The sequence below is a fragment of the Mobula birostris genome, chromosome 25 (genome assembly GCF_030028105.1).
Source record: "Mobula birostris isolate sMobBir1 chromosome 25, sMobBir1.hap1, whole genome shotgun sequence".
Taxonomy (NCBI): Eukaryota; Metazoa; Chordata; class Chondrichthyes; order Myliobatiformes; family Myliobatidae; genus Mobula; species Mobula birostris.
The window spans coordinates 230,285-253,120 of NC_092394.1; the positions used below are offsets into that span (position 1 = coordinate 230,285).

General features: G+C 42.4%; 1 protein-coding gene across 1 annotated transcript in view; it reads right to left on the reverse strand.

The window, feature by feature from the left end:
• Window positions 1-22,836, reverse strand: part of LOC140187657 (integrin alpha-E-like) — a 308,395-nt gene that overhangs the window by 148,605 nt on the left and 136,954 nt on the right. The window contains exons 23-25 of the mRNA XM_072243179.1: window positions 21,946-22,103; window positions 10,079-10,207; window positions 5,352-5,425 (exon numbers count right to left, since the gene is read on the reverse strand). Coding sequence (XP_072099280.1) covers window positions 5,352-5,425; window positions 10,079-10,207; window positions 21,946-22,103 — 361 coding nt within the window. The remainder of the gene's footprint in view (window positions 1-5,351; window positions 5,426-10,078; window positions 10,208-21,945; window positions 22,104-22,836) is intronic.

Genomic DNA, 22,836 nt, shown 5'->3' on the forward strand with positions numbered 1-22,836 from the left:
CGGAATAGGTTTGGAGCACAGACTGTTCCACATAACCAACAAAGAGGCAGGCATAGGTGGGGCCCAAGGGAGTTCCCATAGCTACACCCTTAGTCTGAAGAAAGTGGGACGAGCCAAGAGAGAGGTTATTGACTGTGAAAACCAGCTCCGCCAACCGGAGAAGGGTAGTGGTGGTGGGGAACTGGTGAGGTCTATTATCCAGAAAGTAGCAGAGGGCTTTGAGGCCTTCTTGATGGGGAATGGAGGTGTATAAGGATTGGACATCCATAGTGAAAACGAAACGGTCAGGACCGGGGAACTGGAAGTTATTGAAGAGGTGGAGGGCATGGGATGTATCCCGGATGTAGGTGGGGAGGGACTGAACTATGGGTGACAAAATGGAGTCCAGGTAGGCAGATACAAGTTCAGTGGGACAGGAGCAGGCAGAAACTATGGGTCTACCGGGACAGTCAGGCTTGTGTATCTTGGGGAGGAGGTAAAACCAAGCTGTGCGGGGTGTGGGAATAATGAGTTTAGCGGCTGAGGATGGAAGGTCTCCAGAGTTGGTAAGGGTGGTGATGGTGCGGGAGACAATGGTTTGATGTTTTTCGGTGGGGTCCTGTTCCAGGGGTAAGTAAGAGGAGGTGTCAGAGAGCTGCCGTTTGGCCTCAGTGAGGTAGAGGTCCGTCTGCCGGACTACTACGGCATCACCTTTGTCAGCGGGTTTGATGGTGAGGTTGGGATTAGTGCAGAGAGTGTGGAGGGCAGTGCGTTCAGAGGGAGTGAGGTTGGAACAGGAGAGAGGAGTGGTGAAGAAATGGTTCCGGAAGACTGGAAAATTGCAAATGCCACTCCACTCTTCAAGAAGGGAGAGAGGCAAAAGGAAGGAAGCTATAGGCCAGTTAGTCTGACCTCAGTGGCTGGGGAGATATTGGATTCGATTTTTTAGGATGAGATCTCGGGGTACTTAAAGGGACCTGATAAAATAGCCCATAGTCAGCATGGTTGCCTCAAGGGAAAATCTTGCCTGACAAATCTGTTGGAATTCTTTGAAGAAATAACAAGCAGGGTAGACAATGGGGAATTCGTTGATACAGTGTACTTGGATTTTTCAGAAGGCCTTTGACAAGAAGCTACACATGGAACATAGAAATCTACAGCACATTGCAGGCTCATCAGCCCACAATGTTGGACCAATCATGTAACCTACTCTAGAAACTACCTAGAATTTTCCTAGCGCATAGCCCTCTTATTTTTCTAAGCTCCATGTACCTATCTAAGAGGTTCTTAAAAGACCCTATTGTATCCATGAGGCTGTTTAACAAGTTATAAGTCCATGGTATTACAGGAAAGATTCTAGCATGGATAAAGCAGTGGCTGATTGGCAGGAAGCAAAGTATGGGAGTAAAGGGAGCCTTTTCTGGCAGGCTGCCGGTGACTAGTGGTGTTCCACAGTGGTCTGTGTTGGGACTGATTCTTTTTATATTATATGTCAATGATTTGGTTGATGGAATTGATGCCTATGTTTGCAGATGATATGAAGATAGGTGGAGGGGCAAGTAGTTTTGAAGAGGTAGAGAGGCTACAAAAGGACAGACAGATTAGGAGAATGGGCAAAGAAATGGCAGATGGAATACAGCATCGGGAAGTGTATGGTCATGCATTTTGGTAGGAGTAAAGAAAGGGTTGACTATTTTCTAAATGGAGAGAAAATACAAAAAACTAAGGTGCAAAGGAACTTAAGTCCTTGTGCAGGATTCCATAAAGTTTAAAGTCTGTGGTGAGGAAGACAAATGCAATGTTAGCATTCATTTCAAGAGGACTGGAATATAAAAGCAAGGATGTAATGTTGAGACTTTAAAAAGCACTGGTGAGACCTCACTTGGAATATTATGAGCAGTTTTGGGCCTCTTATCTCAAGAAATAATATGCTGAAACTGGAGAGGGTTCAAAGGAGGTTCACAAAAATGACTCCATGATTGAATGCCTTGTCATATGGATAGTGTTTAATGGCTCTGGGCCTGTATTCGCTGGAATCCACAAGAAAGAGGGGTGACCTCATTGAAACCTATTGAATGCTGAAAGGCCTTGATAGAGTGGATGTTGAGAGGATGTTTCCTATGGTGGGAGAGTCGAAGACTAGAGGGCACCATCTCAGAATAGAGGGGGATCCTTTCAGAATGGAAATAAAGAGGTATTTCTTTAGCCAGACAGTGATGGATCTGTGGAATTCTTTGCCACAGGCAGGTGTGAAGACCAAGTCTGTATATATATACAAGCCAGAGGTTGATAGATTCTTGATTGGTCAGGGCATGAAGGGATATGCGGTGAAGGCAGGAGATTTGGGCTGAGAGTAAAATTGGATCAGCCATTATGAAATGGTGGAGCAGACTTGATGGGCCAAATCACCTAATTCTGCTCCTATATCTTATGGTCTTATGATCTTATACTAACAGTAAAAGGCTGACTATGGAGAAACTAGGCTGTCTTAAAGATCTTCAGGGCCCAGTTCAAATGCACTTCAAGGCTGTAAATACTTCCATCCTCGTAACTGTATATGGAGCTGCAGGAGATGGTCGAGATTCTGCATGACTATTTCTCCTCAGTATTCAATAAGGTGGCTATCATGGATGCCAAACAAATGAGGGTAATAAGTAATAATGTCTTGGATCATATACAAGTTACAAAGATGGAAGTATTTTCAGCCTTGGAGTGCATTTAAACTGGGCAAATCCCCAGGGCCTAATCAAGTGCACCCTGGACCTTATTGGAGGACAAGGGAAAGAATGATAAAGGCCCTTGTAGAAATATCTGCTTCTTCTTCAGCCACTGATGAAGTTCCAGAAGACCCGAGGGTGGCTAATGTTATTCCATTGTTCAAGAAGGGTAGAGAGGACAAGCCAAGGAACTAGAAGCCGTGAGACTGACTTCAGTTGTAGAGAAGTTACTGGAGGGAATTCTAAGGGACAAGATCTACCATCACTTGGATAGTCAAGGTCTGATCAGGAACAATCAGCATGGTTTTGGTGTGGGAGATCATGCCTGGCAAATCTTTCAAAGTATCTTTTTAGTCCTTTGAAGAGGTAACAGATGAAGGTGGGGCAGTGGATATTGTCTATATGGACTTGAGTAAAAACTTTGACAAGGTTCTGCAGAGCAGGCTGTTTTGAAAGATTAGATTGCATGGGATTCAAAGGAAGCTAGCAAGGTTGATTCAGAATTGGCTTGATGATAGAAAGCAGAGGGTGATGGTTGAAGGTTGACTCATTGACTGGAAGTCTGTAACTAAGGTGTGCATAGGGGGCCATGTTGGGACCTCTGTTATTCATTACTTATATATACAATCTGGAGGTGAATGTACATGATGCAACTAGCAACGTTACTAATAATACTAATAAGACCATAAGACAAAGGACTAGAATAAGGCCACTAAGTCATTGAGTCTACTCTACCATTCCATCACAGCTGATTCACTTGAAATATACCCAAGCAACACACACAAAATGCTGGAGTAACGATGGAAAAAAGTACAGTCAACATTTCAGGCTGAAGCTCTTTGGCAGGACTGAAGAAAAAATGCTGAGGAGTAGATTAGAAAGGTGGTGGGGAGGGGAGAGAGAAACACCAAGAGATAGGTGAAACTTGGAGGGGGAGGGATGAAGCAAAGAGCTAGGAAGTTGATTGGTGAAAGAGACAGAAGACCATGGAAGAAAGAGAAAAAGGAGGGGGAGGGGTTGGGTAGCAGCACCAGAGGGAGTCGATGGGTGGGCAAGGGGATAACATGAGAGAGCGAAAAGGGAATGGGAAATGGTGAAATGAGGGAGGGGGGAATACAGGAAGTTTGAGAAGTTGATGTTCATGCCATCAAATTGGAGGCTACCCAAACAGAATATAAGGTGTTGTTCCTCCAACATAAGTGTGGCCTTATCACGGCAATAGAGGAGGCCATGGATGGACATATCAGAATGAGAATGGGAAGTGGAATTAAAATGGGTGGCCACTGAGAGATCACACATGTTCTGGCAGATGGAGCATAGGTGCTCGCTGAAGTGGTCTCCCAATCTACGTCAGGTCTCACTGATATACAGGAGGCCACACCGGGAGCACCAAACACAGAATATGACCCCAACAGACTCACAGGTGTCATCTCACCTGGAAGGACTGTTTGGGGCCCTGAATGATAGTGAGGGAGGTGGTGTAGGGGTAGGTGTAGCACTTGTTCTGTTTGCAAGGATAAGTACCAAGAGGGAGTTCAGTGGGGAGGGATGAATGGGAGTCATGTAAGGAGCGATCCCTGCAGAAAGCAGAAAGTGAAGGAGGGGGGAGGAGGGAAAGACGTGTTTGGTGGTGGGATCCAGTTGGATCAGAATCAGGTAATTCGGGCGTTTTAATAGTGAAGCAGGTTACAATGAATTGCAAAGAAACCTTGATCAGTTATGGAGATGTGCTGAAGAATGGGAAATGGATTTCAATTCAGCTAACCACGTAGTAACGCATTTGGAAAATCAAACAAGCTCTGGACCTATACAGACCAGATCTATGTAGACCAAAGCTGCTACCCTGCCCTCATTGATCTTCTTGGCTACTCGAGAGGCTATCCAGAGATTACATCAAAAAAATTAATGATAGTCATGTGACATAATCTCACACATAACAGATGTGCTGGTTGTTAACACAAACAATGTAATTCACTCTCTGTTTCAGATTCAAAGTGCATTTATTATCAATAAATGTATACAGTGAAAGGGAATATAAGTGCAGTTTGTTGAAATAGACAAGAGAAGAGGCATTTAGCATGTTGGCCTTCATCAGTCGGCACCACATTAAGTCATCGGTAACGGCGCACTTGGGAAGTATTGTGTATAATTTTGGTAATTTTATTACAGGAAAGACATTATCAAGCTGGAGTGAATGTAAAAGAGATTTACGGGGATGCTACCTTAACTAGAAGGTCTGAGTTATAGGGTAGGTGGGCTACGCTGGATATTCCCTGGAGTGCATGAGAATGATTGGTGACCTCATAGACGTTTATAAAATTATGAAAGGTCTGGATTAGGTGGATTGTTATGGTCCTTTCCTCCAGGTTGGGGAATCCAAAACTAAAGGGTATATATATAAGATAAGAGAGGAGGTATTTCAAAGAGACCTGAGAGATAATTTCTTAACACAGAGTGCACTGAGTATCTGAAATGAACTGCCAGAGAAAGTGGCTGAGGCAGGTACAATCTCAACATTTGGATACCTACGTGGAGTGGAGGGACTGAATGTGGGCAATACGATAAGTAAGGAGGGTTTGTGATCAGCGTTAGCCATTCAAGCCAAAGGTCCTGTTTCCATGACGGATAATAACATACAAAGAATTATCAACTTACTCTGGAAAACTGCATTCCAAAGTGAGATTTGCATCACAAATGTTATCAGAGCCACAGTCCTTCTGAAATTGGAGCTGAAAGAAAAATGATAGAAGTAACATTTCTGATGTGTTATATCATAAAAAATAATCAAAGAATTACTGTTTGAAAGAAAGAGAAACTTTGGTATATAATCAAAATATATAAACAATATTATAATCAATATATATTGGTAAGGATATATTCCTAGAATAAGTCCACACAAACACCATCTTGGATTGGAGGGTGGAAATAGGCTGTTCATCCTCAGATTTAATATAATCGGAAATCAATAATTTTTGGTAACAATCAGGCTGGTTTAATGCATCATTAGGAATATCTCAGAATCTCCAGCATCATCTCTATTGGAATTATATCAGCACTCATGGTCAGTGCTGTACATCTTTGTCACTCCAGTATCCTACCAATAGGAGTCTCCAGAAGTATATTCTTTTATGATCATCAGGACTCTCCTGTACACTGTATCCTTCCTGGTCTAACAGGAGGTACAAATACTGTAGCCATTCGAGATTGTGTAGAATTGAATCCCTCTCTGACAGCATGATGTCTCCCACACTGTATCCCTCTGAAGCTGTCTGTAATCTCTAGGGCTATATCTCTTTCCAGGTGAGTTAATTTGGAATGATTCTCATCCACTCATCTGTGCCCTCCAGCTCAATGTAAACATGAGAAATAGCACCTCATCTTCTATCTGGGCAGAAAGTGAATAATTTAAAGCACCTCACCATGCAAAACCTTAAAGGCTTTCCTAAAGTCTATGTAGACCAAAGCTGCTACCCTGCCCTCATTGATCTTCTTGGCTACTCGAGAGGCTATCCAGAGACTACATCAAAAAAATTAATGATAGTCATGTGACATAATCTCACACATAACAGATGTGCTGGTTGTTAACACAAACAATGTAATTCACTCTCTGTTTCAGATTCAAAGTGCATTTATTATCAATAAATGTATAAACTATACAACCTTGATTTGTTTGCTTAACAGGCATTCACAAAGCAAGGAACCCAAAAGAACCCAATCAAAAAATTAAGACCGACCCCCAGCGCCCACGGAGAAAGAGATAAAAAGAAGCAAAACAAATCATGTAAATGATAGAAGTGAGCAACAACAATAGCATTCAGAACCAAACTGAGTCCTTAGATCTAAATTCCCGGAACAGCCTGGAGAAGGCCCTAAGTATTCAGTTCATTATATTAGCCAGGCAAGTGGCCACAAAATTTGCAGACACTAGGCACAGAACCCAGGGGCAGTCGCGTAGTCTAAGTGTCATGGAGAGAGGAGTCCCTGGACTATCTGGATTGGTGTTTAAATGGTTCAAACCTCACACTAGGAACCAGGACCCACTGTGGCGACTCACTCCAGGCCTAGATGTATATGTGACAAATAAATAAATAAATCTGAAAGCAAAGGCTTAGTGAGCTCTTTCCAAGGGCATTCTCTTCCTTCACCAGCACGCACCCTCATTAAATCCAAGAATCAATCTAATGAACCTCTTTTGCATACCATATATTCAAGGCAGCTGAACCAAAATAGACCTTGTATGTAATATTCCAGGTGTGATATGACCAAGGTTCCAAATCATATGAGATGTTGAGGTATTCACTCTAACTGCATGCTATACTACATAGAAGATAGAACAGCACAGGAACAGTTCCATCAACCCACAATGACTGCGCTAACAGTGATGCCAATCTAAACCAATCTCATTTTCTCCTCTCAACTTGGATGTGCTTCTTTTTACTCTTTGGCTTAACTTACAATAGCTCCTGTCATCCAAGTTTTCTGAACCTTGTTTTTATTCCCATACATGATAGTCAAAGTTCAAAGTTCAAAATTCAAAGTAAATTTATTAATAAAGTGCATAAATGTCACCATATATAACCCCAAGATTTGTTTTCTTTCGGACAGACTCAGTAAAAACCATAATAGAATCAATGAACGACGCAGCCAACAGGGTAATCAAACAACCAGTGTACAAAAGATATAAAACCATGTAAATACAAAAGAAAAAAGAAATTGCCATTAGGAAATGGTTGAGCAGACTCGATGGGCCAAATGGCCTTTCTCCTTGAAAGTGAATCAACAGGTTGTTGAAATAGTTCAGTGATGGGGCAAGTGAAGTGGAGTAAAATTATCCCCTCTGGTTCAAAAGCCTGATGGCTGAGGGGTAATAACTGTTCCTGAACCTGGTGGTGAGAGTCTCAAGGCTCCTGTACCTTCTTCCTGATGGCAGCAGTGAGAAGAGAGCATGATCTGGGTGGTGGGTGTCCCGGATGATGGATGCTGCTTTCCTGTGAAGGTGGTCCGTGTAGATGTGCTCAGTGGTGGGGAGGGATTTACCTGTGACGGGCTGGGCTGTATCCATTACTTTTTGTAGGATTTTCCATTCCACCAGCTGTGATGCAACCAGTCAATATATTCCCTACCACGCATCTATAGAAGTTTGTCAAAGTTTTAGGTGTCATGCCAAATTTTTGAAAACTTCTAAGGAAGTAGAGGCACTGCCGTGCTTTCTTCATAATTACATTTACACACTAGCCCCAGGATAAGTCCTTTGAAATGAAAACACTGAGAAATTTAAAGTTGCTGACCCTCTCCACCTCTGATCCCTCAATGAGGACTGGCTCATGGACTTTGGTTTCCTCCTCGTGTAGTCAAGGGTATTCTCCTTGGTCTTGCTGACATTAAGAGATTTGTTGTAATGGCATCACTTAGCCAGATTTTCAGTCTCCTTTGATTCAGCTAATGACAGTGGTGTCATCAGGCAAATTAAATATGGCATTGGAACAGTGCTGAACCACACAGTCATAAGGGTAAAGTGCGTAGAGTAGGGGATAAGCACATAGCCTTATGGTGCACCTGTGCTGATGGAGATTGAGGAGGAGATGTTGTCAATCAGAACTGACTGGGGTCCGCAAAGGAGGAAATAGAGGATCCACTTGAACAGGTGATAGTGCGGCTAAGATCCTGAAGCTTATTAATTAGTTTTGAGAGGATGATGGTATTGAATGCTGAGCTATAATCAATAAAGAGCAACCAAAGTATGCACTTTGCTGTCCAAATGTTTCAGCATTGAGTGAAGAACCAATGAAATGGCATCTGCTGAGAAGCTGTTATGTCAATAGGCAAACTGGAGAGGATCCAAGCTGCTTCTCACAAAGGAGTTGATGTGTTTCATCACCAACCTCTCAAAACATTTCATCACAGTGGTTATATGTACTACTGGATGATAGTCATTGAGCCAGATTACCACGTTCTTCTTAGGCGCCGGTATAACTGAAGCCTGCTTGAAGCAAGTAGGTAACTCAGACTGAAAAATGAGAGGTTAAAGATATCAGTAAACACTCCAGCCAGCTGATCACAGGTCATTAGTACTCAGCCAGGTAAAAAAAAACATAGAAAACCTACAGCACAATACAGGCCCTTCGGCCGACAAAGCAGTGCCAAACATGTCCTTACCTTAGAAATTACCTATGGTTACCCATAGCCCTCTACTTTTCTAAGCTCCATGTACTTGTCCAGGAGTCTCTTAAAAGACCCTATCGTATCCACCTCCACCACTGTCGCCGATAGCCCATTCCACACACTCACCACTCTCTGCGTAAAAAAAAACTTATCCCTGACATGTCCTCTGTACCTACTTCCAAGCACCTTAAAACTGTGCCTTCTCGTGCTAGCCATTTCAGCCCTGGGAAAAAGCCTCTGACTATCCACACGATCAATGCCCCACATCATCTTATACATATCTATCAGGTCACCTCTCATCCTCCGTCGCTCCATGGAGAAATGGCCAAGTTCACTCAACCTATAAGGCATGCTCCCCAATCTAGGCAACATCCTTGTAATTTTCCTCTGCACCCTTTCTATGGTTTCCATGTCCTTCCTGTAGTGAGGCGACCAGAACTGAGCACAGTACTACAAGTGGGGTTTGACCAGGGTCCTATATAGCTGTAACATTACCTCTTGGCTCTTAAAACTCAATCCCACGATTGATGAAGGCCAATGCACTGTATGCCTTCTTAACCACAGAGTCAACCTGCACAGCAGCTTTGAGTGTCCTGTGGACTTGGACTCCAAGATCCCTCTGATCCTCCACACTGCCAAGAGTCTTGCCATTAATACTATATTCTGCTATCATATTTGACCTACCAAAATGAACCACCACACACTTATCTGGGTTGAACTCCATCTGCCACTTCTCAGCCCAGTTTTGCATCTTATCAATATCCCACTGTAACCTCTGACAACCCTCCACACTATCCACAACACCCCGAATCTTTGTGTCATCAGCAAATTTACTAACCCATCCCTCCACTTCCTCGTCCAGATACCCTGAACTCTAAGAAAATGGGCTTTAAGGCTCCATATGCCAGTTGTGAATCTAGCCTCAACCAACAACCCCCAATCTACTTTCTCCAGCTTCATTATCCTTCTCCCAGTTTAGCACTTTCATCCAAGAACCAGTGTAATCTTTATTTATACCCATCTTAAAACTAAAGGACTCATTTACACTGTATCCATAGTGCTCAGCCACAGTAAATTCAATCACATAGCCAATCTCGTTACACAGTACAAGTTGTGGTGCAGTCCCATCCTTAGTTGACTTACCTACACATTGTTTGCTTTAAACACTTGTGCTTGAAACCACCTTAATAAATTCAGTTATTTTTCTATTTTATTTTTACCTGAAAAGATGTTGAAGGATCAGTAAATTTGTCAAGAACTGGTAAGAGTAGTTGAGCATTCTCTTCACTGTTGTATAGCTTATAATTCACTTCTATATCAATAGCAGAGACACAATCAATGGTACAATGCTGAAATTAAAGAATTAAAAATTTTAGTTAGGCTTCCTGTGAAAAATAGAACAAATAGGATTTCTATAGCGCCTCTAAAACTGGTCTAAGATTCTGCACTTTAATTCATAAACGGGCCATGGAAATCATTAGTACTAATGTGACTGAATTTTTTGAGAAGTTACCATAACTCAGTGAGGGAGCAAGACTTTTGATGATGTGTGACATGGCAAGCTGCTGAAAAAAAATTAAAACAAGTGACATCCATGATAAAATGGCACATTGGATCCAGAAATATATGTCAGTGGCAGGAAGCAGACTGAAATGATTTTCTGTGACTTGTGGGTCCCACAGGACTCAATAACTTCTGGTTTTGGTTGTTGTAATATATATATTAATATGAAAAAGACTAAGGAGCTGGTGGTAGACCTGAGGAGAGCTAAGGTACCGGTGACCCTGTTTCCATCCAGGGGGTCAGTGTGGACATGGTGGAGGATTACAGATACCTGGGGATACGAATTGACAATAAACTGGACTGGTCAAAGAACACTGAGGCTGTCTACAAGAAGGGTTAGAGCCGTCTCTATTTCCTGAGGAGACTGAGGTCCTTTAACATCTGCCGGACAATGCTGAGGATGTTCTACGAGTCTGTGGCGGCCAGTGCTATCATGTTTGCTGTTGTGTGCTGGGGCAGCAGGCTGAGGGTAGCAGACACCAACAGAATCAACAAACTCATTCATAAGGCCAGCGATGTTGTGGGGATGGAACTGGACTCTCTCACGGTGGTGTCTGAAAAGAGGATGCTGTCTAAGTTGCATGCCATCTTGGTCAATGTCTCCCATCCACTACATAATGTACTGGTTGGGCACAGGAGTACATTCAGCCAGAGACTCATTCCACCTAGATGCAACACAGAGCATCATAGGAAGTCATTCCTGCCTGTGGCCATCAAACTTTACAACTCCTCCCTTGGAGGGTCAGACACCCTGAGCCAATAGGCTGGTCCTGGACTTATTTCATAATTTACTGGCATAATTTACATATTACTATTCAACTATTTGTGGTTCTATTACTATTTATTATTTATGGTGCAACTGTAACGAAAACCAATTTCCCCTGGGAACAATAAAGTATGACAATGACTAGGACTATATATCTCCAAATATGAAGAAATGATACAAAAGTTACAGATGATACAATTAGCTACCTGGTTCACAGTAAGTATCAAAGCTTTAACTGTAAAGAAACTGGGGTGGTCTGATCAATTCAGCAGCAAAAATTTGAAATGGAATAAGTGGAATATAAATGGAGCACTTAGGTGACATAGGACAAGATTGGCCAAAGTCAGCATGGTTTCCTTAAGGGAAAATCTTGCTTGACAAATCTGTTGGAATTCTTTGAGGAGATTACAAGTAGGATAGATAAACGGGATACAGTGGATGTTGTATATTTGGATTTGCAGAAGGCCTTTGACAAGGTGCCACACATGAGGCTATTACCAAATTAAGAGCCCATGGTATTACAGAAAGTTACTGGCATGGTTAGAGCATTAGCTGACTGGAAGGAGATAGTGAGTGGGAATAAAAGGATCCTTTTTCTGATTGGCTGCCAGTGACTAGTGGTGTTCCACAGGGGTTGGTGTTGGGACTGTTTTTTTATGCTGTATATCAATGATTTTGATGATGGAATAGATGGCTTTGTTGCCAAGTTTGCAGATGATATGAAGATTGGTGGAGGGGCAGGTAGTGTTGAGGAAACAGGTAGGCTGCAAAAGGACTTAGACAGATTAGGAGAATGGGCAAGAAAGTGGCAAATTTAATACAATGTTGGAAAATACATAGTCATGCACTTTGGTAGAAGGAATAAAAGTGCAGGCTATTTTCTAAATGGGGAGAAAATCCAAAAATCTGAGAGGCAAGGAGATTGGGAGTCCTTGTGCAGAATACCCTAAAGGTTAACTTGTAGGTTGAGTGAGTGGTGAGGAAGGCAAATGCAATGTTAGCATTAATTTCAAGGTCTCAAATACAAGAGCAGGGATGTGATGCTGAAGCTTCATACAGCACTGGTGAGGCCTCACCTTGAGTATTGTGAACAGTTTTGGGCTTCTCATCTAAGACAAGATGTGCTGGCATGGAGTGGGTTCAGAGGAGGTTCACAAGGATGATTCCAGGAATGGAAGGGTTATCATACAAAGAATAGTTGATGGCTCTAGGTCTGTACTCACTGGAGTTTAGACGGATGAGGGGGAATCTCATTGAAACCTTTAAATATTGAAAGTCCTAGACCGAGTAGATGTGGAAAGGATGTTTCTCATGATGGAGAGTCTAGGACAAGAGGGCACAGCCTCAAGATAAAGGGGCATCCATTTAAATCAGAGATGCGGAGAAATTTCTTTAGCCAAAAGGATGGTGAATTTGTGGAATTTGTTGCCAAAGGTAGCTGCAGAGGCCAGGTCATAGGATGTATTTAAGGTAGAGCTTGATAGGTTCTTGATTGGACACAGCCTCAAAGGTTACACGGAGGAGGCCGGGGAGTGGGGCTGAGGAGGGGAAAAAAGGATCAGCCATGATTGAATGGTGGAGCAGACTCAATGGGCCAAATGGCCTAATTCTGCTCCTATGTCTTATGGTTTTATAATCCAGAATAGAGTGAGTTAACGTATTTTTGTACTCCTTCATTTTTTAGGATCTAGGTGTCACAAGGGTTGCCAGCATTTATTGCCATTACTAAATACTTTGAGACAATGGAGGTGAGCCACCTACTTGAACCACTGAAAACATTCTCCTGAGAATCGGAGCAGGAGTGCGGCGGAAGCCATTATGATTTTTTCTTTTTCTCATCGGAGTACAGAGAGGTGGGACAACGCAGGCATGTGACGTTGAGCAGTGAAGCGTGGAAGATTTAAAAGGAACACAGCCGTATGCAGCGGGCAGCGTCGTTTTGCAGGCTGCGGAGTGAGCCGGGAGCAGAGTGAAGGCTTAAGGGATTTGGCTCAACAGGTTTAGGCGGAAACGGGCGAGGCAAAGTAGGTTTGAACATAGAACATAGAATAGTACAGCAGATTACAGGCCCTTCGGCCCACAATGTTGTGCTGACCCTCAAACCCTGCCTCCCGTATAACACCCACCTTAAATTCCTCCATATACCTGTCTCTTAAACTTCACTAGTGTATCTGCCTCCACCACTGACTCAGGCAGTGCATTCCACGCACCAACCACTCTCTAAGTAAAAAACCTTCCTCCAATAACCCCCTTGAACTTCCCACCCCTCACCTTTAAGCCATGTCCTCTTGCATTGAGCAGTGGTGCCCTGGGGAAGAGGCGCTGGCTATTCACTCTATCTATTCCTCTTAATATCTTGTACACCTCTATCATCCTCCTTCTCTCCAAAGAGTAAAGCACTATCTCCCTTAATCTCTGATCATAATCCATACTCTCTAAACCAGGCAGCATCCTGCTAAATCCTGGTTTGGTTTTCAATTTTCCCTGTTACTTGAGGAAAGGAGGAAGTATGAGTGTGAGGGCAGCTTGCTGTTCTCGGTGTCGGATGTGGGAGGTCCTGGAGTCTCCTAGCCTCCCGGATGTCCACATCCGCGCCAGGTGAGCCGAGATGCATCTCCGAAGGGACCGCTTTAGGGAACTGGAGCTGCAGCTCGATGACCTTCGTCTGGTCAGGGAGAGTGAGGAGTTGATAGAAAGGATTTACAGGCAGGTGGTCACACCAGGGCCACAGGGGGCAGACAAATGGGTCATGGTTAGGAGGGGGAAGGGGAAGTGTCAGGTACTAGAGAGTACCCCAGTGGCTGTGCCCCTTGACAATAAGTACTCCTGTTTGAGTACTGTTGGGGGGAACAGCTTACCTGGGGGAAGCAACAGTGGCCGTGCCTCCGGCACAGAGTCCGGCCCTGTAGCTCAGAAGGGTAGGGAAAGGAAGAGGAGGGCAGTTGTAATAGGGGACTCGATAGTTTGTGGTACCAATGACATAGGAAGGAAAAGGGAAAAGGGAAGAGGTCCTGAAAGGAGAATATAGGGAGTTAGGAAGGGAGTTGAGAAGAAGTACCACAAAGGTAGTAATCCAGGGATTAGTGCCTGTGCCACGCGACAGTGAGAGTAGGAATGCAATGAGGTGGAGGATAAATGCGTGGCTGAGGGATTGGAGCAGGGGGCAGGGATTAAAGTTTCTGGATCATTGGGACCTCTTTTGGCGCAGGTGTGACCTGTACAAAAAGGACAGGTTGCACTTGAATCCTAGGGGGACCAATATCCTGGCGGGGAGATTTGCGAAGGTTATTGGGGAGACTTTAAACTACAAACGTTTGTAGAATGGTTGGGGGGGTGGGAATCAAATTGAAGAGACTAGGATAGAGGAGGTTAGTTCACAAATAGAGAAAGTTAGTAGACAGTGTGTGAGGGAGGATAGGCAGGGGACAGAGAATGGGAGCACTCAGACCGAAGATGTAGGGGAGAAAGAAGAAAAAGATAACAAAGTTGTTTGCACCATCAGGGATAAACAGAGAGTAAGAGGTGGAGAGTTTCTTAAATGCATCTATTTTAATGCTAGGAGCATTGTAAGAAAGGTGGATGAGCTTAGAGCATGGATTGATACCTGGAAATATGATGTTGTAGCTATTAGTGACATGGTTGCAGGAGGAGTGTGATGGGCAACTAAATATTCCAGGATTTCGTTGTATCAGGTGTGATAGAATCGGAGGGACAGAGGGGGAGGTGTTGCATTGCTTGACAGAAAAAATATTACAGTGGGGCTTTAGCAGGATAGATTAGAGGACTCGTCTAAGGAGGCTATTTGGTGGGAATTGAGGAATGGGAAAGGTGTAGTAACACTTATAGGGGTGTATTATAGACCACCTAATATGGAGCGAGATTTGGAGGAGCAAATTTGAAAGGAGATCACAGATATTTGTAGTAAGCACAAGGCTGTGATTGTGGGAGATTTTAATTTTCCACACATAGACTGGGAAACCCATTCTGTAACAGGGCTGGATGGTTTGGAGTTTGTAAAGTTTGTGCAAGATAGTTTTTTTGCAGCAATACATAGAGGTACCAACTAGAGAAGGGGCAATGTTGGATCTCCTGTTAGGGAATGAGATAAGTCAGGTGACGGTGGTATGCGTTGGGAGCACTTCGGGTCCAGTGATCACAATGCCATTAGTTTCAACATAATTATGGAGAAGGATAGGACTGGACCCAGGGTTCAGATTTTTGATTAGAGAAAGGCTAACTTTGAGGAGATATGAAAGGATTTAGAAGGAGTGGATTGGCACAAATTGTTTTATGGGAAGGATGCAATAGAGAAATGGAGGTCATTTAAAGGTGAAATTTTGAGGGTACAGAATCTTTATGTTCCTGTTAGGTTAAAAGGAATGGTTAAAAGTCTGAGAGAGCCATGGTTTTCAAGGGATAATGGAAAATTGGTTCGGAGAAATTCAGAGATCTACAATAAATATAGGCAGCTTGGAGTAAATGAGGTGCTCGAGGAATATAAAGAATGTAAAAAGAATCTTCAGAAAGAAATTAGAAAAGTTAAAAGAAGTTATGAGGTTGCTTTGGCAAGTAAGGTGAAAATAAATCCAAAGGGTTTCTACAGTTATATTAATAGCAAAAGGATAGTGAAGGATAAAATTGGTCCCTTAGAGAATCAGAGTGGACGGCTATAAGTGGAGCCAAAAGAGATGGGGGAGATTTTGAACAATTTCTTTTCTTCGGTATTCACTAAGGAAAAGGATATTGAATTGTGTAAGGTAAGGGAAACAAGTAGGGTAGTTATGGAAACTATGACGATTAAAGAAGAGGAGGTACTGGTGCCTTTAAGGAAAATAAAAGTGAATAAGTCTTCGGGTCCTGACAGGATATTCCCTAGGACCTTGACTAGTTAGTGTGGAAATAGCAGGGGCTCTGACAGAAATATTTCAAATATCATTAGAAACGGGGATGGTGCCAAAGGATTGGCGTATTGCTCATGTTGTTCCATTGTTTAAAAAGGGTTCTAAGAGTAAACCTAGCAATTATCAGCCTGTGAGTTTGACGTCAATGGTAGGTAAATTGATGGAAAGTATTCTTAGAGATGGTATATATAATTCTCTGGATAGGCAGAGTCTGATTAAGAACAGTCAACATGGATTTGTGCGTGGAAGGTCATGTTTGACAAATCTTATTGAATTTTTTGAAGAGGTTACTAGGAAAGTTGACGAGGGTAAAGTGGTGGATGTTGTCTATATGGACTTCAGTAAGGCCTTTGACAAGGTTCCACATGGAAGGTTAGTTAGGAAGGTTCAATCGTTAGGTATTAATATTGAAGTAGTAAAATGGATTCAGCAGTGGCTGGATGGGAGACGCCAGGGAGTGGTGGTGGATAACTATTTGTCAGATTGGAGGCCGGTGTCTAGTGGTGTGCCTCAGGGATCTGCGCTCGGTCCAATGTTGTTTGTCATATATATTAATGATCTGGATGATGGGGTGGTAAATTGGATTAGTAAGTATGCAGGATGATACTAAGATAGGTGGTGTTGTGGATAATGAAGTAGGTTTTCAAAGCTTGCAGAGAGATTTAGGCCAGTTAGAAGAGTGGGCTGAAAGATGGCAAATGGGATTTACTGCTGATAAATGTGAGGTGCTACATTTTGGTAGGACTAATCAAAATAGGACATACATTGTAAATGGTAGGGCATTGAAGAATGCAATAGAACAAAGGGATCTAGGAATAATGGTGCATAGTTCCCTGAAGGTGAAATCTCATATGGATAGGGTGGTGAAGAAGGCTTTTGGTATGCTGGCCTTTATAAATCAAAGCGTTGAGTATAGGAGTTGGGATGTAATGTTGAAATTGTACAAGGCATTGGTGAGGCCAAATTTAGAGTATTGTGTAAGTTCTGGTCACCAAATTATAGGAAAAATGTCAACAAAATTGAGAGAGTACAGAGAAGATTTACTAGAATGTTACCTGGGTTTCATCTCCTAAGTTACAGAGAAAGGTTGAACAAGTTGGGTCTTTATTCTTTGGAGCGTAGAAGGTTGAGGGGGGACTTGATAGAGGTATTTAAAATTATGAGGGGGATAGATAGAGTTGACGTGGATATGCTTTTTCCATTGAGAGTGGGGGAGATTCAAACAAGAGGACATGAGTTGAGAATTAAAGGGCAAAAGTATAGGGGTAACATGAGGGGGAACTTCTTTACTCAGAGAGTTGTGGCAGTATGGAACGAGCTTCCAGCAGAAGTGGTTGAGGCAGGTTTGATATTGTCATTTAAAGTTAAATTGGATAGCTATATGGACAGGAAAGGAATGGAGGGTTATGGGCTGAGTGCAGGTCGGTGGGACTAGGTGAGAGTAAGAGTTCAGCATGGACTAGAAGGGCCGAGATAGCCTGTTTCCATGTTGTAATTGTTATATGGTTATATAGTTCACATTCACAGAGCTGTTAGAGAGGACATTCTAGGATATACCCAGTAGTGGATAAATTGCTAGAGGGGATTCTAGGATAAGAGAACTATCTGTGTTTGGAAAAACAAGGACTGATTTGGGATAGTCTGCATAGCCTTGAGTGTGGGAAATCATTTGCCTCATGGAAGGCTGATTAGAACATTAAGGCACATGAGATCCACATCAGGATAGGTTCTGCCTCATGAGCCCAATTGAATTCTTCAAGGAAGTGACAAATAGATGAAAGTACATTAGTGCGTGTGGTGAACAAATTGAAGACTCAATATTGTTTAATGTCATTTTCAGTATTCACTTTACACCGCACGCTGTCAGAGCAGTGCTGCCAGGATAATCAAGGACATGACCCACCCAACCAACACACTTTTCGTTCCTCTTCCCTCCGGGAGAAGGCTCAGGAGCTTGAAGACTCATATGGCCAGATTTGGGAACAGCTTCTTTCCAACTGTGATAAGACTGCTGAACGGATCCTGACCCAGATCTGAGCCGTACCCTCCAAATATCTGGACCTGCCTCTCGGTTTTTTTGCACTACCTTACTTTCCATTTTTCTATTTTCTATTTATGATTTATAATTTAAATTTTTAATATTTACTAATTTTTACTATTTTAAATATTTTAATATTTAATATTTGTAATCCAGGGAGTGGGAAGCGCAGAATCAAATATTGTTGTGATGATTGTATGTTCTAGTATCAATTGTTTGGTGACAATAAAGTATAAAGTATAAGTATAAAGTATTCAAGTACAAAGGAGAATGGAATAATTGTGACTTCATATCGATGCAACACAAAAAGAGGAACACAATAAAAATAAATAATAAACATAGAAGTGTGCAATAGCTTATATACATAGATTGATTGTATGTCCATAAAGTGACTATAGGCTGTTACATAAGGTGACTGACAGAAAATACTAAGGTAGTGGTGGAGGTGTTGATCAGCCTTACGACTTGGGGAAAGTAACTGTTTTTGAGTCTGGTGGATTTTAGTCAGGTGTTTGACAACGTTCCACTTGATAGGCTTATTCTGAAAGTCAGGAGGCATGTGATCCAGGGAATCTTGGTAGCAACAAACACAAAATTGTGGAGGTACTCAGCAGGTCAGGCAGCATTTACAGAAATTAATAAAATCTTGACGTTTCAAGCTGAGACCCTTCATCAGGACTGGTAATGAAGGCGGAAGAAGACAGAATAAGAGTGTGAGGGGAGGGGAAGGAAAACAAAAGAAGATGATAGGTGAAGCCAACTGGAAAGGGGGAGGCGATAAGCAGAGAGGTGATGGGTAGAAAAGGTGAAGAGTTGAAGAAGGAGGAATCTGATAGGAGAGTGGAGTGGATCATGGGAAAAAGGGAAGGAGGAAGTGCACTGGAGGAGGTGACAGGCAGGTAGGAGAAGAGAAGGGGGGCGGGTAGCCAGAGAGGGAAACAGAAGAAGAGGGAAGAGGGAGGGGAAAAATTAGCAGAAGTCAGAGAAATTGATGTTCATACATCAGATTGGAGGCTACCCGATGGAATATGAGGTATTGCTCCTCCAACTTGAGAGTAGCCTCATCATGGCAGTAGAGTAGGCCATGGACCAACACGTCGGAATGGGAATGGGGATTAGAATTTAAATGGTTGACCACCGGGAAATCCCACTTGTTGCTGATGGAGTAAAGCTGCTCAACAAAATGGTCCTCCAATTTATGTCAGATCTTCCCGATGTAGAGGAAGCTGCATTGGGAGCACCGGATACAGTAGATGACCCCAAAAAACTTGCAGGTGAAGTGCTGCCTCATCTGGAAGGACTGTATGGGGCTCTGAATGGAGGTGGGGGAGAAGGTAAACGGGCATGAGTATGTTGGCCATGTTGGATTTAAAATATGGAAAAAAAACATTGAACTAGAATGGGTCAAAGACAGTGGAAGCAGGCAGATCAGTTTTCTTTGTTCCTGCCATGTGCTTGGAGATGGAGGCTACCATTTTAGGAACTGTTTTACATCCTCCATTTTGCGAGATGAAGGTGCTTTGCTTTCTATGTTTTAAAGTAGACCCAGTGATGCTTCAGGTAATCTGTTGAACTAGAGATCTTCTCCAAGGAAGTTGTTTGTGAGGTGTACTTTGATATAATGTAACATGCAGGTTTGTGAGTGTTGGGGTTGTTGCCTGCCTGGAGTGATTTGAGCTGGTTACTGAAGAGAACAAAGTGCCATTTTATTGATTGTCACTTGCTGGGAAGAGGGCAATAAATGGATGCTGGCCTGGAGCAAAACCAATAAAAAGATGTTAAAGGTCAATCAACGATAACTCTCTCAAGAGACCCATCATCACAAGGAAGAACCCCCATGCCAGGGGCTGGGCGAAGAAAGGATCGATCACCTGGCCAATGGAGATCCCCTATTTCAGTGTTATGAATTGGACAAGTTGTCTGAGTGAGTGTTGGTACCGAGGGAACAGTAGAATTCATGTTCTAAGCTGTTGGCCCGGGGTCAACATAGTTATGTTGTTTGTACAGAGAAAATAAAGTGTGAGCTTTGATTAATTACGAGCTACGTAGTGAATTTCCTAACCTAGTTCCGTTGACAAACAGTCAACAAGTAGTTCTTCTTCCACTTGATGGGATAAGTAACAGGTGAGAGATCAGTGGGGAGGAACGAATGGACAAAGAATCATGGAGAGAGCAATCCCTGTGCAAAGTAGAGAGTGGGGGAGGTAAAGATGTTTTTGCTGTTAGGATCCCATTGAAGATGGCAGAAGGGTTGCAGAGAATGACGGATTCATAATAGGTTTGCCCACAGAGGCAGAGGAAGGCAGGTATATCACTTTGAAGGTAGTAGTTGGAGTATAATTTGCCTGGAGGTTGGTGATCAATGAAGTTCCACAAGGATCTGTTCTAGAACCTCTGCTCTTTGTGATTTTTATAAATGATTTGGATGAAGAAGTGGAAAGGTAGGTTAGTAAGCTTTCAGATGACACAAAGGTTGGTGGTTTTGCGGATAGTGTAGCAAATTGTAATAGGTTACAACAGGATATTTATGGGATGTAGAACTGGGATGAGAAGTGGCAGATAGAGTTCAAGCAGGAGAAATCCAAAGTGATTCACTTTGGAAGATTGAATTTGAAGGCTGAGTGCAGGGTTAATGGCAGGATTCTTAGCAGTGTGCTAGAATAGAGGAATGCTGTGGTCTGCGTCCATAGACCCCCTTAAAGCTGTTCTGCAAATTGATGGGGTGGTTAAGAAGATTTATGGTGTGTTGCCCTTTGTTGATCATGGGACTGAGTTCAAGAGAAACGAGGTATTGTTGCAGCTTTAAAAAAAAACTCTAATTAGACCACATTTGGAGAGTGACCACACTCTAATTAGTCCACATTTGTGCTGTTCTAGTCACCTAATCAGAGGAAGATGTGGAAACTTTAGTGAGGGTGTAGGGGGTGGCGGGGGTGGAGATACATCTCTACCAAAGGAGGTGTAAGGCGCTCCCCCCCCCCTTCTACTAGCATACAGGATACCCTTAGGCAAGGTGTAACACCTGCTTAGCCCCCAGATAAGCCTAGGGAGTGGTGTTGATAGTCATATGAGCAGCTGGTGCATATCACAAGTCCTGGTATGTGACCACTGATGCCAGGTGGTATTGATAATGGCTGCAGTCACCCGACTAGTAAAGACACTGCCCAGAAGAAGACAATGGTAAATTACTTCTGTAGAAAAATTTGCCAAGAACAATCACAGTCATTGACCATGATCACCCACATCATAGGACATGACATATAATAATGATGATGATGTCGAGGAGATTTACCAGGATGCTGCTTGGATTGTAGAGCATGTCTTATGAGGATAGACTGAGCAAGCTAGGGATTTCTGGAGAAAGGGAGAAAGGGAGATGAGAGGTAACTAGACAGAGGTGTAAAATATAAGTGGCATAGATAGAATGGACATCCCAAGAAAGAAATAACTAGTACAGGAGAGCATTAATTTAAGTTGATTGGAGGAAGGTATAGGGGGATATCAGAGATATATATATATATATAATTTTTTTTAAACACAGTGAGCAGTGGGTGCACAGAACACACTGCCGGAGGTGCTGGTAGAGACAATTACATTAGAGATATTTAAGAGACTTGTAGAAAGACCCATGAATTAAAGAAAAGTGGAGGGAAGGGTTAGAGTAACCTTGGAGTAGGATAAAAGGGTGGCACAAAATTGTGGGCCAAAGGCCCTGTACTTTGCTGTCCTGTTTTACGATCTCTGAAATAGTTCAAATCTAAAAGTTGAAGAGTAGAACTAAAATGTATTGCCTACTTTTCAGGACTATCCTGATCTTACCTGCACAGTGATTGGATAGTTTCTACAGGCTCCTTTTGAAATGCTCAAAGAATCAGACATGGCGCCAGGAGTTCCATCACTTTTTGTAAACATTACCCTTTTGTTTTTTTGTTTTGTGTCCAGGTTGATGGTATAATTAACAAAAGAATTCGTCAAATCTACAAAAAATGCAGAATAAAATATATTCATATATTCTATTTAATTTATTCCAGTTTTTTGCCCAAACCACTTGATTCCAATTTTACTGTACATTTTTCATCTTATTGACAATTAAACATTAATATTGGATTCTTATGATCTGTCATTCCAAGTCTTAATTTCTAATATTATTTTAACTTGGATGTTGGACCACTCTCATAATGAAAGCTTTGGACTTAATATACCCGTGAAGCCATTAAGATTCAATCTGTCTGCCAGAGCAACTTTGTGATTTATTTTAGCCCTCCTGATTTCCCTCTCGTGTTCTCTTGCATATTTTATAGATTTTATATACATTTACATATATACACACATTTTATATTTATATACATTTTATATATCTCCTCCAGTACCCCATTTGTTCCTGCCTTTCTATACCTGCTATGCACCTCCTTTTTTTCCTTAACAAGGGCCTCAATATCCTTTGAAAATTAAGAATCAAGTTTTTATTCTAACAGGAACATACCAACTGTGTACTCTCAATATTTCACTTTAGAAGGTTTCCCACCTATTAATCATACCTTTGCCAATTCATGTCTGCCAGTTCCTTTATGATGCCATCAAAATTGACCTTTCTCCAATTTCGAATCTCAACCTGAGGACTGGTCATATCCTTCTCCGTAATTATATTGAAACTAATGGAATTATGATTACTGGATCCAAAGTGTTCCCCTCCACACATGTCTGTCACCT